Source organism: Oncorhynchus mykiss, chromosome 28, assembly GCF_013265735.2.
Source record: "Oncorhynchus mykiss isolate Arlee chromosome 28, USDA_OmykA_1.1, whole genome shotgun sequence".
Lineage (NCBI taxonomy): Eukaryota > Metazoa > Chordata > Actinopteri > Salmoniformes > Salmonidae > Oncorhynchus > Oncorhynchus mykiss.
The window spans coordinates 31,952,110-31,968,978 of NC_048592.1; the positions used below are offsets into that span (position 1 = coordinate 31,952,110).

General features: G+C 40.7%; 2 protein-coding genes and 1 long non-coding RNA gene across 3 annotated transcripts; 1 reads left to right on the plus strand and 2 right to left on the minus strand.

Annotated features, from left to right (window-relative positions):
• Positions 1-89: 89 nt before the first annotated feature.
• Positions 90-2,826, minus strand: LOC110508975 (carboxypeptidase N subunit 2). Its single transcript, XM_021589911.2, has 2 exons — positions 2,701-2,826; positions 90-2,377 (listed from the first exon to the last, which is right to left on the minus strand). Exon 2 carries the CDS (start codon positions 2,369-2,371, stop codon positions 773-775), a length of 1,599 nt encoding a protein of 532 aa, XP_021445586.2. The 5' UTR covers positions 2,372-2,377; positions 2,701-2,826; the 3' UTR covers positions 90-772.
• Positions 2,827-5,525: 2,699 nt separating this feature from the next.
• Positions 5,526-9,103, plus strand: cldn1 (claudin 1). The gene is made up of 4 exons (XM_021589913.2): positions 5,526-6,145; positions 7,280-7,444; positions 7,809-7,893; positions 8,118-9,103. The coding sequence occupies exons 1-4, from the start codon at positions 5,923-5,925 to the stop codon at positions 8,278-8,280; spliced, it is 636 nt and encodes a 211-aa protein (XP_021445588.2). The 5' UTR covers positions 5,526-5,922; the 3' UTR covers positions 8,281-9,103.
• On the minus strand, positions 8,392-14,958 carry LOC110508977. Its single transcript, XR_002471379.2, has 3 exons — positions 14,736-14,958; positions 12,941-13,008; positions 8,392-8,485 (listed from the first exon to the last, which is right to left on the minus strand). It is a non-coding gene; the product is annotated as an uncharacterized LOC110508977 (long non-coding RNA).
• Positions 14,959-16,869: the final 1,911 nt, after the last annotated feature.

A 16,869-nucleotide genomic window follows, 5' to 3' on the forward strand; every position in this document is an offset into this window, starting at 1 on the left:
TGCATTGATTACTTTAAAATGGAGAGAAACAAGGTTACCACATTAATTATATTGTCTTCCACAGGACAGATAGTTTTATAGATGTTCAATTAGCCATATACAGATTGTCAGTTTAATGAATTAAGACTAATCAACTACACAAAACAACAAAGTTCATTGCTGGGGTGGTTGAAAGCTATATGTGAATTTGTTGTTCCATATCAACAGAGTTACCATCTACTACATCTAAACATGTGTGTTGATGTTTGAGAATCTACAAGTGACAGAGGTGCCGAAAGCACGAGTCAATGGAGGAATAGAGTCATCTGCTGGCAAGAGCATACATTGCAGTAGATATGTCTGTTAGTATATGATTGAGTGGATGGTACTATGTTCATTACATAGTCTCTAGAACATTAGGGATGAACTTTGAACCTCGCAAGGGATAGTTCATCCACCTCTCTTATCTCTCAGCTATGAGTGGGAAACACCGTCAGCCTGGTTATCAGTTTTGAGTTGAGTTAAGTCTGTACAATATTGACATTGGCAGTAGGAGAGATTTGTTTAAGCCCATACCAATACTGCTTGTGTCTGCAAGACATCATATTATAAATTATTCAAAGCCAATACCTTCAAAATTAAATGAAATTCAGGTGGAATTCACTCTCATCTCATATACAGTATGTTGGTATATAAAATATTGTGTGTTTGATGTACGTAGATGGATAAAAAAAATCCAATCTGCATAGAGAAGTTATTACAAAGCTTCAGCCCATGTGCTGATGAACACCATTCACACAGTGAGAGTTATAGTCCCATTGCTACACTGTGAAGATTCTGCCCAGTCCTTTTTCATAATGTACTCAGTCGTGGTGCCGTCCCCTTCTTTGAAATGCACCATAAGTCTCAATGGGGAACATTTAGTCACTTTGCACTTGATAGTCATGTTGTCGTTGATGAACTGGACAGTACACTTGCTAGGGTTTGGTTTCTCTTCCAAGCCTTGGAAGGGGGTGGCTTTGTCTATAGAAGATAAATTTCCTGGACACACCAGCTGGTCCCTCTCTAAGGAGACCAGACCCTGTCCTCTCAAAGGCTCAGGGCCTTTACAATACACATTACTCAGGTCCTCCACCAAGTGACCGTGCTCCGACACATAGTCATACAGATATAGCATGTGGCAGTCGCAGCTCCAGGGGTTCCTGCGCAGTCTCATCACGTTCTCGTGTAAGAACGCGTCAAAGAAGCCCTGAGGAAGGGTCTGGAGGTTGTTCTCTGAGAGGTACAGCTGCTCCAAGAAGGCCTGGTCCTCAAACAGCATGGCCTCCAGAGAGCTCAGGTTGTTATTCTGCAGGTGGACGATTTCAATATTTGTGAGATCTTGGAAGATAGTTCCCGGCAGCGATGTGAGCTGGTTCTCCGAGAGGTCCAGGTTTTGCAGGCCCGTCAGGTTCCGAAAGACATCCTCTGGAAGATTAGTGAGCTGGTTCATTGACAGAAACAGGTGTGTGAGACTGGTTAGATGGCCGAATGAGTCAGGCGAAAGCTGAACCAGCCTGTTGCCTTTGAGATCCAGCTCTTTCAAGCCAACGGGAAAGGTTCCAGAGCTCACATTTGTGATCAAGTTGCTGCGAAGGTTCAGCTCCTCTAGTTTCTGTAAATGTGAAAAGACACCCTGAGGGAGGTAAGATATCTGGTTTCCCTGCAGGCAAAGCTCTTTCACGTGGGAGATGTTGTGGAAAGTGTCGGGCAAGAGGACATTGATCATATTGTAGCCCAGTTTGAGGGACTCTAGCTGGGACAAGCCGCTGAGGAGCTCATTGTCCACCCTTGTGAGCATGTTCAGGGACAGGTCAAGAGCGTGAATACTCAGGTTCTGGAAGAGCTGCCTGGGCAGGTGGGAGATGATGTTGCCCTTCAGCTGAAGAGTCCTCAGCTTCTGAAGCGAACTGAAGAGGCTGTCATTCAGTGACTTGAACCTGTTGAAGTTGAGCAAAAGTTTGGTGAGGTTTCTCTGTTTGCTGAAAGTACCTGGGTTCAAACAATCCAGCCAAGAGTTGCCGCTGATCTCCAGCTCCTCGAGCCCGGTCAAGCGATCAAAGGCCATGGTGGAGACATCCTGCAGCAAATTGTTGAAGAAGACCAGCTTGGTGAGATGGCGGCTGTACTGCATCGTGATCGAGCCCAGGTGCGTCATTCCCGTCGTCATAATGACCAACTCCTTCACCTGTGTGGAGATGTTCATGGGCATGCTTCTCATGCTCTCCTCAGAACACATCACCTTAGTTGGCGTGAAACACTGGCATCTGGGAGGACAATTTATGTCGGAAGTGTTCCCTTGGTAAGAGAGGTGGAGCATCAGCCATAACATGGAACCAAAGTCTTTCCACATAATTCACTGTAGAAATAGAATGAAGAGATTTGAATGTATATTGTATATTATAGTATTTCAAATAACTCTGTTCTTTGAGTGAGCACATTGAGTACAGTGGGCAAAATAGAACACTTTTCCCCAAATGTATTGGGTGAAGGGAATTACAATTCAGCTAGATGCTGACTGTGATGTTGACATCAACCCTCAAGCAAAGCCTCCCTGATATTTAGCATTTCACAGAAAGTAATGCTATTAGCTAACAATTTTTAAGACATAGCAGGGCCATTGCTGACTGTTTGATAGTCTGTTTCTTAATCTCATAATCAAGAAAACCAGTCATAACATACCTGTGTTTTGTATCTTTGTTTAGAATTCCCAGAAAGCAGAGGAAATAAGTTCCCTTGTGGATTTGAGGGCTGAGTCCAACTGAGTCCAACACTGTGCAAATCCACCCACAACATACCTACATTAGGCAAGACAAACCCTTTGGCTGTTGGACAGATTCTGTCATTCAATCATTAGCTCACAGGGGACGGGGACGGGACAGTTTTCGAAATCAAATTGGGTTGCTGAGAATCAAAGTGGTTGGTATGATATACAGTAGACATAGGGGTCCCATTTTGGAGACACTCTACACTGGCCAGTGGGTGCTGCACTGTGACTGCCCTCTGAATCAGCCTAAAGCGTGTGTGTGTGTGTGTGTGTGTGTGTGTGTGTGTGTGTGTGTGTGTGTGTGTGTGTGTGTGTGTGTGTGTGTGTGTGTGTGTGTGTGTGTGTGTGTGTGTGTGTGTGTGTGTGTGTGTGTGTGTGTGTGTGTGTGCGTGTGTGCGTGCGTGCGTGTGTGTCGGACATGTTGGGTTCAGGAAGCAGAAGAGAAATGTTCATCTCAAAGTATTATTTTATACCAGGCCATGTGCAAACACTTTTACCAGAGACCTTCCTAAAGCAATCAAGTGACTCGTAGTACATTGCTCATCACATTCTATTGCAAACAGTAGCAGAGAAGAAGCAGAAAAAACAATACATTTTTCTGGCTTGGATGATAATTTAAGTGTGAGTCTTCACTAAACCGTTACTGGACAACTGCCGTCATGGGCCCCAGCTGAATCTCTTTTGAGTGCAATTTGCCTTGTTCCAGTATAAGCATAATGTGACTTCTTACTTAAAACCGGAATTTCTATTGTACCTGAAATTGTATTTCTTGTTGTGTCATTAGACTACAGCAGGAAAATAATCCTGCAGCAACTGGAATTTTGGAATTATTATGTGGATTATATTTAATGGACATTTTTTGTAAGGGTTGCTACATTTCTCTTAGGGAACATTAAGTCAAGTCTGACATTTTAAAGTGGAAATGACAAAGCCGTTTTAATCATTGAAAATTCTCAGCAACATTGTGATCAAATTAAGATCCTAGTCTTTAATTTCTCTCACTAACTTTATGAAGTCATATTTTAAAGCCAAATCTGTCGAATTTGGAATAATAAAAAAAACGATCTGTGTCAAAATCGCTGTCTTCGTTGTAGTTGTAGAGTTCTGAAGGTCTATTCAAATGATTCCATTCATTAGAATAACATCACAGTGTTCTATTATTTGTATGAATACGATTCTGTGGTGATGCCCTCTCTGTCATCATGTATGAAATGTGTTAGATTAGGTCTTTATGAAAGCAGGTTTGTGTGTCTTTTGTTTTTATGTTGTGTTGTTTTCTCGAGTGCGAAAAAGGGCTAGAAAAGGTTTCATTCATTACGTTCATTCATGATCAAAATACCTGATAGACTTAGCATAACATTGGAAACGTGCTTTTTCTATCAAGTCATTGGTAGCCTACGACTACATTTTCTTGATCAACTCAATAAAACCCTTTGATCATTAAATTAAATAAATAAAAAACTGTAATAGAAACTGGTGTCACACTTCACTGCGCCCTTTAAAATAAGGACAAAACATTTCCACTAGGCGGCAATACAACCCTTATCCAAAATGAATGGAATTCCAGGACATTCCTTCAGGTGGCCTCAAAAGATGCGCTGTGTGTAGACTAAATCAGGGAGGTAATGCAGGGGGGTCCGACAATATATATATATATATATATATATATATATATATATATAATGTAAATATATATATATATATATATATATATATTATATATGTATATGTATGTGTTTTTATGAATATCGCGAGCAGCAACCGAATAAACACATTTTGAATAACATAGACTACCTACAGTAAAAAAGAGGAGATCTTCATTCTAATAATGTCAACTTTCTTTTTTCAATCCTAATATTGAGCAAATTACACTCATTGAAGCCAATTACACTCATTGGAGTATCTGACATAGGCTTTGAAAAAGCATGTTTTGCCATGGCTAAACTTCGTTTAACCATCAAAACTGCAGCTCTTACCGAAAATGTGTTTGGAATGACCTTTCCAGCTATTAGGCTATATTAGAGTTTACACTTCCTCCAATGATTATGTGGGTAGGTCAAAATAATGAAAAAACGATCTCCCAAATATATTCATTTTAAAATGTTGATTTGCCTACTTCTCCTTGCTATTACCATTCAGCTGGTGATAAGACAAGATATGTGATAAAAACGTGAGGTGGGGTCTCCCTGGGTCGCCGGTTTGCCTGGGAGGGGGTCCCTAAATTACTAAATGTAAACTACACCTTTACCATAGCGCCAAATAAGCGCAGGTTGACGTTAATTAGGATGAGTCCTGTCCTGGAGACAGAACGGAGTGATTTCTGATAGATGGGCCAGCTGAAAAGTCAAAATTGGCTATATTGTACAAAGTCTTGAAAACAAAAATATTTGTTTGGTCATGAATTAAGGGCTAGGCATTAGGGTTAGCGGTTTGGTTAAGGTTAGGGTTAAAGTTAGGGTAAGGTTTAAAATCAGATGTCATGACTTTGTGGCTGTGCCATCTATTGACCACTCTGCGGTGCTGCCTCCAGAATAAGATAAGATTCATGATAAAAAACGCTAAACTGCCAACCAAGCGCAGACTGATATATCGAAGATGTTCTATTATATTGATAAGAAAGTAAAGTGACCGCTCCAACAATGGAAAATGCATGTCCTAAAGATGGAGGAAGGCGGGAGGAGGCGAGATCACGTGGGACCATTCCAATGAGAGGGTAGATACGCGTGTGACTAGGCAGAACTCCGAAATAGAATAACTGTTTTCAAAGTTGCCGAAATGCCACGTGCGTCCATTTATATCAGTGCATTCGTAATAACCTAACCATTACGAAACTTATATTCGATCAAATAAGGCTCTTGTAGCAAATTAGCAATTCCATTTTTCATTGACCAAATCCGACACTCTCATTGGCCATAAAATAATAACCTCACTTCGTGTTCTTATTTTCGTGGACAGATTTTGGGCGGAGTAAACCCTCTCGCTTCATCTCCTCCTCTCTGGCTATACCTGAAGTTTTGAGGACTCTTCTGGAATTTGGGATGTTATGTGGATTTTCTGTGAATACTGAGTGGACCCAATTGATCTCTTCTATATTATTGAGGATTAATCTTTAATTTATTAACCATTTATTTAGTGAAATGGCAAACGCGGGGATACAGCTCCTTGGATTCGTCTTGTCTTTTATTGGCTTCATCGGGTTGATAGCATCCACGATCATGGCCGAGTGGAAACTGTCATCCTATGCTGGGGACAACATCATAACGGCGCAAGCCATGTACGAGGGGCTTTGGAAGTCTTGTGTGTCACAGAGCACTGGTCAAATCCAGTGTAAAGTGTACGATTCACTGCTCCAACTAACGGGTAATTTATTACTTGAATGTATTTTTCATGCTTTACAGTACTATAAAAACAATTATAAACGACCTATCAATACTTTTTTCATGGTTCAAAACGTAGTACCAGAAGGCCTATAAATTAATCCACATCTGTAAAGTGTTCATAAAATACTTGATACTACTCCACTGTTGGAGCTAGGAACACAAGCATTTCACTACACCCGCAATAACATCTGCTAAATATGTGTATGTGACCAAAAAAATGTGATTTGAAATAAATTAATCTGATCCATTTACCTTTGAAAAAAATACATTAACCTACAATAGATTAAGTGAGGTTTAAAAACCTATCCCCCAATGCTACAGAAGATCTCATGCATGTACAGACAAGCCTTGAGAATGCCAAGGATAACCATCATGCCTGCTCCCCGTGGTAACAGATGAAAACACCTGAACTCCATCTACACTAGGTTTAAAACCCAACCCCATTGTGCACCATTGTCTGATACAATTGAAATCTGAAGTCCATATTAATTCAAAATCCAATGTCTTAACAAATGTTTGAAGAATGTTTTAATAAAGCAAAAATGCAGTATAGTATATTGCCAATATACCACGGCTAAGGGCTGTTTTTATGCACAACACAACACGGAACGCCTGGATACATTCCTTAGCCGTGGTATATTGGCAATATACCACAAACACCAGAGGTGCCTTATTGCTATTATAAACTGGTTACCAACGTAATTAAAGCAGTAAAAATACATGTTTTGTCATATCCGTGGTTTACAGTCTGATATACCATGGCTTTCAGCCTATCAGCATTCACGGCTGGAACCACCCAGTTTATAATATACATTCAGCATTTTCCTCGTCAATTGAACCTGCATTTTTTTTTACATTCAAGGTGATGAAAGCTATAATACATTTGCATTCCTGCCCAATTATCCCTTTTCTATTATAATTGTATTAACTCTGAATACATTGATAATATAATATTCTCTAGGCAATCTGACGTTATTCAGGAGCTAGGCTATATGTAGGCCCTATGACGTATGTAATAACATGTAATGGCATAGTAATGACATAATCATTAAAGCTCAAATATGAAATTCTATGATTGATTGATTGTGTCTTCTGGCCTTTCTCTTGCTCCCAGGGATGGTGCAGGGCACACGAGGTCTCATGGTGGGTGCCATCCTGTTGGCTGGCATTGCGATCCTGGTGGCCATGGTGGGCATGAAGTGTACCACCTGTCTGGCTGAGGACCAGGAGAAGAAGGACAAAGTTGCCCTGACTGGAGGAATCGTCATCATTATCGCAGGTGGGGGTTTATAGTCCACACAGTGCCATGCAATAGATCTTTATTCATCTATTTGCATGGATATTGTTCTTCTTCTTTTGTTTGTTGCTGAAACAGTTCCGACTTGACACACCAAAGAAAGTGTTATACAAAGGTGTTGACTAAAGAAAAAACACACTGGAAGTCATGCTAACTAGTAGTTAGTACCTCACCCACATGTTTAAACATAGTAGGGGTACTTACTTTTAAACTTGATGTCATGTTTCCTCTGCCTACCCTGTAATTTCATACTGCATTGCAAGCCCACATTTTTTTTCAACCAGATTCTTTCTACATAAATATCTATTGATGATTTTTCCTATGATGTTGTCCTCCTGTCACATAGGTCTGTGTGCTCTGGTGGGGACTTCCTGGTACGGGAACAGAATAGCAAAGGAATTCTACGACCCCTTCACTCCTACAAATTCCAGGTGTGCTGTCATCATCATTTTGACAGGGGACTAGGAAGGCTTTGTTTGTCTTTGGGGAGAATCATAACCAAGCTGGGTTTTGCGTAAATTATGCAATATATTACGATTGTGTGAATATTATAGATACACAATATTTCATGTTTGCAGTTGTGCCTCTATACATAACTTACCATAATCAATGTTTAGTTCTTGATTGATATTGTTATTGAAATGTCTATTTGCAGGTATGAGTTTGGCAAGGCCCTGTTCGTAGGTTGGGGCTCTGCTTGCTTCACCATCATAGGTGGAGCCTTCCTCTGTTGCAACTGCTCCAGTGAAGGCTCAGGAAAGTCCTCCCGCTACCCCCCGAACCGCTCCGCTGCCCCACCAGGCAGAGACTACGTCTAGAGCCTGGGGATATCCAGGAGACCAGGGTCGTGTTCATTAGGGTAGACGTTTCAAAATGTTGTGCAATGGAAATTGAAAGCAAGTCTTTACTTACTGGTCAGGTAGTGCCTTCCCGTTTCACTCCATTTAAGTCCGTTTTCCTCTGTTTTGTGCTGAACATGACCCACCTCCATCCAGCCACTCTCTATTCTGGGTACAGCACTGCCTAGGGTCAAAGCTGGGGTTATTTTTGTTGATTTGATGGTTGGTTTGGTTTGATTCATGATTTCTGTTATTTTCATTTCTGGTTGTTTTACTGTGAGACACTCCACTAGCAAGCAATATATCCATGATGCATACATACAGTACTCTATTACTATTTTCACACTATCGATTCAACCCAAACTGCACTGTGCTGGCTCTGATGTTTTCTTTCCACACCGTTCATGATTCCAGCAACTATGGTGGATGCGTAACGAGGACAGCACTGTTCAGCTCGGCCCCACTTAGTTCGGCTCAGTAGTGTGAAAATAGTATTTGTGTGTAGTTTGAGATGTACAGTGCATTCGGAAAGTATTTAGACCCCTTGACTTTTTCCACGTTTTGTGACATTACAGCCTTATTCTAAAATTTATTAAATTGCCCCCCCCCCCCCCCCCCCCCCTGTCTGAGATATCTACTGCAGCCCTCATCTTCCACATTCAACACCCATTCTGATAGTCACATTCTGTTAAAGGTCCCCGAAGCACACACATCCCTGGGTTGCTCGTCTTTTCAGTTTGCTTCAGCTAGTGACTGGAACGAGCTACAACAAACACTCAAACTGGACAGTTTTATTTCCATCTCTTCATTCAAAGACTCAATCATGGACACTCTTACTGACAGTTGTGGCTGCTTCATGTGATGTATTGTTGTCTCACCTTCCTGCCCTTTGTGCTGTTGTCTGTGCCCAATAATGTTCGTACCATGTTGTGCTGCTGCCATGTTGTGTTGCTACCATGTTGTTGACATGTTGTGTTGCTATCATGCTGTGTTTTCATGTGTTGCTGCCATGCTATGTTGTTGTCGTAGGTCTCGCTTTATGTAGTGTTGTGGTGTCTCTCCTGTCGTGATGTGTGTTTTGACCTATATTAAAAATAAATTTAAAAGTATAATTAAATCCCAGCCCCCGTCCACGCTGGTTGCCTTTTGCCTTCCGTAAGGCCGTCATTGTAAATAAGAATATGTTCTTAACGGACTTGCCTAGTTAAATAAAGGTTAAATAAAAAGTTCTGTCAGGTTGGATGGGGAGTGTTGCTGCACAGCTACTGTCAGGTCTCTCCAGAGATGTTCAATCAAGTTCATGTCCAGGCTCTGGCTGGGCCACTCAAGGACATTCATTGGAAGGTAAACCTTCGCCCCAGTCTGAGGTGCTGACCGCTCTGGAGCAGGTTTTCATCAAGGATCTCTCTGTACTTTGCTCCATTCATCTTTCCCTAAATCCTGACTAGTCTCCTAGTCCCTGCTGCTGACAAACGTCCCCACAGTATGATGCTGCCACCACCATGCTTCACCGTAGGGATGGTGACAGGTTAACTCCAGACGTGACGCTTGGCATTCAGGCCAAAGAGTTAAATCGTGCTTTCATCAGACCAGAGCATCTTGTTTCTCATGGTCTGAGCCCTTCTCCCCCGATTGCTCAGTTTGGCCTGGCAGCCAGCTCTAGGAAGAGTCTTGGTGGTTCCAAACTTCTTCCATTTAAGAATAACGGAGGCTACTGTGTTCTTGGGGACCTTCAATGCTGCAGAATTATTTTGGGTACCCTTCACCAGAACTGTGCCTCAACACAATCCTCTCTCGCAGTTCTACAGACAATTCTTTTGACCTCATGGCTTGGTTTTTTTGCTCGGACATGCGCTGCCAATTGTGGGACCTTCTATAGACAGGAGCCTTTCCAAATCATGTCCAATCAATTGAATTTACCACAGGTGGACTCCAATCAAGTTGTAGAAAACTCTCAAGGATGATCAATGGAAACAGGATGCACCTGAGCTCAATTTCTCATAGCAAAGGGTCTGATTACTTATGTAAATAAGATATTTCTGTTTTTACTTTTGTTACATTTGCAAACATTTCTAAAAACCTGTTTCCGCTTTGCCATTATGGGGTATTGTGTGTAGATTGCTGAGGATTTTGGGGGGATTTTAATCCATAAAAAGCGGTAATGTAACAAAATGTGGAAAAGGGGTCTGAATACTTTCCGAATTCACTGTAGCTTGCTAATGCTGTGAGCAGTATCTTCTCAAAAATGCACTGAAATACAGTGGTGTAAAGTACTTAAGTAAAAAATACTTTGAAGTACTACTTAAGTCGTTTTTTGGGGTATCTGTACTTTACTATTTATATTTTTGACAACTTTTACTTCACTACATTCCTAAAGAAAATAATGTACTTTGTACTCCATATAGACACCCAAAAGTACTCGTTACATTTTTTATGCTTGGCGTGACAGGAAAATGGTCCAATTCACACACTTATCAAGAGAAAATCCCTGGTCATCCTACTGCCTCTGCTCAGGCGGACTCACTAAACACAAATGCTTCTGAGTGTTGGGGTGTGCCTCTAGCTATCCAAACAAATCAAAAATAAATAAAGTTTAGCCATTTAGTTTGCTTAATATAATCAATTTGAAATGATTTATACTTTTACTTCTGATACTTAATAAGGTTTAATTCCAAATACTTTTAGACTTTTACTCAACTAGTATTTTACTGGGTGGCTTACTTCAGTCATTTTCTATTAAGGTATCTTTACATTCACTCAAGTATGACAAATGGATACTTTTTCTACCACTGCTGAAATATAAATGTGATTTATTTTACTGTGCATTTGTGGGTTAGAATATTACAAACAAATAAATAGGATTGGGTGGTTACTATACCCTTATGCAATTTTTTTAATGTAAGAGTTTACCTAAATAGTTTTGTTTACATTGTATTTTCTGAGCTGCATCAAATTATGTCCTGTGTGATAATAGACAAATAAACCTTGCTGTTGTTTTTAAAGGTAAGTGTTTTTATTTTATTTAGAGGTCAGGTATTATGAAAGGCATATTTAGAGATTATGTAACACGGTAACTAAATTAGATCTATAGTTCTCTCCTGTCTCCCGTTAGCTCCTGCGTTTTATTTGGAAAAGGGAGTTGTCTCGACTTGATTTGTGCGGATATACCTTGTGCCTGCAGTAACACGCCTCTGAGGGTCTTTAGAACATTCGAGAGGAATTTCTAGAAAATAATTTATATTTAAAAATCACCATTGAATTTTCAATAGATATGAACATGAGTATCCCACTCTCAATTATGTTGACAATATTCATGTTTATTTAACTGTATCCAAATGTAGACTAAAACTAGTGAAATAAAGAATAAACATTCTCATCCTTGATGTTCCAACAGGCAAAACCTTTACTCCTCTCCAAGGAAATCACAGGTAAGTTTCTTCCAGATACTACCTTTAGAATGGGTTTCAGTACAGTGGTTGGTTTCAGTAAACAATCCTCAGCGGTAAAACGTGTAACCCCAGGGTTAGGATTTCACGGCACGCCCAGTCATCCTAACAGAGCCAAGATGCTGGGGAGTGACTAAATCAAAAGGTATTCTTCATATCTCCAACAACCTGCATTTACATGTTCCTGGAACCTTCTCTCTGCTGGGAGAGGGAGTTGTCCTCTGAATTCAGCCGCAGCCATCCAACATCCCCTCTATTCAGCATATCCACCCATGTTAGAATTCAATCCACTGACACAACTTTACTTATGAATGTTAGAGCAGGTAATTATAGTTAAATAACTAAAGTGATATAAAAAAAAGAGATGGTTGTGATTTTTCTATTGAAATAATGCCGGGTATGTTCTTAGCACTATCGCTAGGCTGGTGTTTAAAACCTGAGTTGAGTTTTCCAGTTGCAGCTGTGCCTCTTTAACTGTCCAGTACAACAGTATAGGACTATAAAGCAAGCGCACATGACCTCCTGGATCTGAAGGGGGTCACAAGAACAGATCAGGTTGGCTATCGACTGATCCAGAAACAGTGCCTAGCTCCAGGGCCCTAGCTCCTATGTACTTCTCAGAGGTCTGAAAAAGTTGGATAGGTATGAGCCATTTGTTATCTTTAACCTGATAGGTGGAATGCTAGCCATATTCCTCAAACCCATCTACACCTTTCAAATCAACTAAGGTGCTTGGGGGCTGCTGCAAGAGGCAAAGGTTTTCTCTTTTGCACTGATTCCTTAGCAGACAGCACCACCCTCTGGTGCCACCTATAATTTATGTTTAGTATTGTACTAGATGTTCATTGTTCATCAGGAAAAATGGGACATATATCCTTGGGAGATCAAAGAAGTTATACTGTAAAGGCCAGTAAGACTGAGGGCATCATTCCAGGGTTTATATCATGAAAACCATGTAGCAACCCAATCAATCTCTCTCTCTCACGACTAAGCATTAATAAACAACTTATACGATTTTATTACATTCATAAAAATGTATGAGGCATTCATAAACATTAATAAATATGTATTAGCATACATTTCATAAATACTTATTCATGTAAAGGATTATAAAGTGTCAATAATTGATACGTTAGAAAACTCCCATACCGTGATAACGGCAAAGCAATCTCCAAAGAAAACGCCATACCTACCTGACCATGCCTGCCGCCACAGAGATGCTGTATGTATAACCAGGAATTGCCTTGCAGGTAAAAGACCACTAGAGGACAGCAGAGATCCAAGTTAGGTGATTGGATCACACGCCCCTCCTGTGGCGATAAGAGCTACTAGAGATAATTGTGTTGAGTATTTATCGTCTTGGGCATTTAAACAAGTGATCCCAGAAGGCTAAACAGAAAGGTCTAGCTGGGGAGATAAGCAGGATGAACAAAGTGTGCTAATTGACGACTCTCTCCGAGCTAAATTATCTGAGTTCACGCAGAGTTTAGTACCAGTAATTCATTCACATTAGTAGGTTATTTTCTTACACTTGGGGTCAATTTAATTTCAAGATATGACTGTAATCGTTCCATGACTTGTATTGATAGTAGCGAAAAAGGCATTTAGACTGGCGAAATGCATTCACACAGCAGCACGTAACACAAGGGATGGTAGCCTACCCACGTTAGCATAAATGTATCAGACCTGGATGACATCCAGCTTCTACTAATGCAATCACTCTACAGGTCGAGAGCTGTGCTGCTGTGCTGTTCGCAAATGCAGACATTTCAACTGCATGGCACAGTGTGTCTGGTAGGTGTCAAACCTAAATGACAAATGGAAATCCATTGCATCATCAACAGCCCTGTTGCCATGCCATTTTATAGACGCACTCGAAATAGTACAGATGTAGGCTCAGCAGGAAAATTAGGTTTAATAGGAGGTGGAAAAAGTCTTCTAACGTTTGTAATTTACACTTGAAAAATGTCAGACTTGATTTGCCCTAACGATAATGCATCAACCACTTCAGAAAATGATGTGTGAGGCACTCATTAGATTTATATCTAAATTCGACAAAGTTTCGGACAAAGATTTTGTCCTTTCTCCTTGCTTTTGAATGAAGCTATACTTGTTCACTGTATCATATAGACTTTGAACAAGTATAGCTTCATTCAAAAACAAGGAGAAAGGACTAACTCTTTGTCAGAAAACTTTGTTGAATTTAGATTTAAATCTAATGGGCGCCTCACACATCAAGCGTTTTTCTTATCAAAGACACACACAGCTCTGATTCATTCATGTGTGACGGAGCTTTGGAACATTTAAATAATTTCATCCTATTACCCTCAAGCGTGAATTAGCACCAGACAACCATAGACATATAATGTTTACCACTCATATTGCCAGGGTTAGAGGTTTCAAGCCTGTTCTGTTCATTCTATTTCTATGTGGACAACTGTGTCACGCGGGGCCATGAGATGAGAAATAGATTCCTCTGAATTACATCCAGACCATAGAACCCCGCTGCCCATCCCTTCTCTTTGCCAAAAGATAATATATGCTTCTCAGTCTGTGTGAGATACCATAATTTAGCACAAAGAGATCGTTCAAGTCTCAGGGAACAGTTTGTTCAATGTGAGTAGCCTAAAGAGGCCATTGGTGCATTCGCAGACAGCAGTTTATCGACTGTTTGAACGACTTCTTTGGAAAGAGACAAAAGAAGGAATGCTGCATTTCTTGAAGTAAATGATTTTTTACGTTTCCAATAAGGTTCTTGTGAATTCAAGAGACTTGGACAAATAATGAGATGAGAATGGCAAAGGCTTGTACTGTAACATCATGACTTCAGTAAGACATTCATTCTAGTTAAAACAGACTAAGATACTAATTTTGACTGTAGGGCTAGAGGCCATGTATACTCCAAATCCATTGCACAAGCCATTATGTAAATTAACCCATATTACGTCTGATCCTCGCCTGTTGCCATACACCTGCCACTGAGCTTACCTGAAACTGAGCCGCCAACGAGTTCAGCATTTCCTAAGCTCTCCACAGCAGCAGACTCCCTGAAGAAGAATCTGTGGTGACGCTGCTTCTGGATTAACACTTTAAAGTCTGATGATCCGAGCTTCACGGACTGTTCGTATTCCTCAACGCTCACCTAACGTGACCTCTAATGAACACTTCACACGTGACTGGAAAACCGGAGAGTGTTGGCATTTAGGATAAAGAGTATGTGGGACCACTAAGGGTTAACCGGTTCACCGGTACATCAGAGAGATTTGGCATTAAGTCCAGAGTCCATGGGTTAAACCAGGCAGAAACACCTGTTAAGAATCTCTCTTTGACAAGAAGTGAGATTAGTTCACATTAGTGTACTAGTTGATTAGTGTCTCGTGCCTCCAATCGTCATCACGGACCAAGGATTGTAAATCAAGTGACTGACCCATAACAATAACACTGGGATGGCACAGAAGCTAAGAGGAGAGAGCTGGCCACTGGTATGCCTGATCAGAACGATAATAATTACCAGTATCTCTGCTTCGTTGAGCCCACATGGTTTTGACTAATTTACTAATTAACTAACTGACTAATTGACCTTCGGGTGATGATACAGTATGTCACCAGCACATACACAGCTAACAGCAGCATTTTCATTATCGAAAAGTTACATACAGAAACTATATTTTCACAAATTAAATGGTATGTGACATCACCTGTTATGGTCCATTGCAGTTTGCAATAGTAATAGTAATGGTAACTCACTGCAAGCCAGTGATCTGACTTTGCAGAAGATAGTGGGGTTAGGACCCATAGGATCCAACGAAATGAGAACTAGGCTTAAAGAATCAGTGATGTAGGAAACAGATAACCTATGAGCAAACTTTGCAGAAGATAGTGGGGTTAGGACCCATAGGATCCAACGAAATGAGAACTAGGCTTTAAGAATCAGTGATGTAGGAAACAGATAACCTATGCATGAGCAAAGATGTGTGCTTTCAGAGGTCAACTCACATAGGTCAAAACATGTATATAAGATCATGGCAACTTTGGCAAGACACACCTTAACCTCTCTGGCTTCAGATCATCTTCAACTGTTGTTTTTTTTTATTTGAAGCTGAATATGAGTCAACATGGAGAGTTATTTGCAGTCGAGATCATCTTCGTTAAGATAAACTAATGAGATCATGCTCGGTTGATGTTGATTGCAATTGACTCGGCGTCACTCAGCGAGTTGGAGTAGTGGGGGTGGGTGGGGAAGGGGGGCAGACAATCTGAACAGAAGCAACTCCAGCAAACAACATGTCCACAAAGCTCTCATCTCATTCTCAACAGCGTCATGAACTCCCCTGACCTGAGCAAGCTGCGGGATCACGATGTACACTGGGAGAGGATGGAGGTTACCACGGCAACGTGTGTGTCATGCATTATGCCGTGAACTGTGATTATTCACCTCAGCTGGGAAGTTACTGTCTTCATCCGCTCAGCAACGTGTGTGTGTGTCTGTGTGTGTGTGTGTGTGCGTGTATGTGTGTCTCTCTCCCTCTTTCATCTGCTTCACACCATTTTGTCACAGTATACTAAAATATAATACTGTGATCGTTTTAACAAGGTGGTCCTTGTTTACATGGACCACTGATGTCACCTAAAAACATCTTCCTACTCTGCTGTGCTCTAATTGATCACATCATCCCGCCAGCATGTGGCTCATATCATGGGACACAGAAAACCAAAGACATGGATGATCTTTTATCAATAGATTCTTTTCATATCTATCTAGTTATTTCGGTTGAGTCAGAAAACTTTCGAAAGGACACAGGCTATCAACCTGAGAATGAAGTAGTGCAGTGTCTCTGTACCTCTCTACTTAAATGTCCTCTTCAGCAAGAAACTTTTACATCTCATAGGCCTATGTGAATGTACCTGGTGCTGAAAATATCCACATACTAAATCCATCAATGTCGATTTGTCCATACCAGAAACGCTAAAGGAAAATCTTTAGTGATAGTGAAAACCGTGAAAAAAGATATGCTTCAACAAAACACAGCAGGTGCATTCTTTGTGTAATCAAGCACTGACTATGGAAATGTCACAGAGGTAAGTAGCATAGATTAATATATCTTCCTGTGATATTTATATC

Bases quoted from the DNA above. Each gene is read 5' to 3' on its own strand.
- LOC110508975 (XM_021589911.2), bottom strand. From the start codon at position 2,371: ATGTGGAAAGACTTTGGTTCCATGTTATGGCTGATGCTCCACCTCTCT.
- cldn1 (XM_021589913.2), top strand. From the start codon at position 5,923: ATGGCAAACGCGGGGATACAGCTCCTTGGATTCGTCTTGTCTTTTATT. The intron at 7,445-7,808 runs GTGGGGGTTTAT...CCTGTCACATAG, and splicing joins AATCGTCATCATTATCGCAG to GTCTGTGTGCTCTGGTGGGG. The intron at 7,894-8,117 runs GTGTGCTGTCAT...GTCTATTTGCAG, and splicing joins TTCACTCCTACAAATTCCAG to GTATGAGTTTGGCAAGGCCC.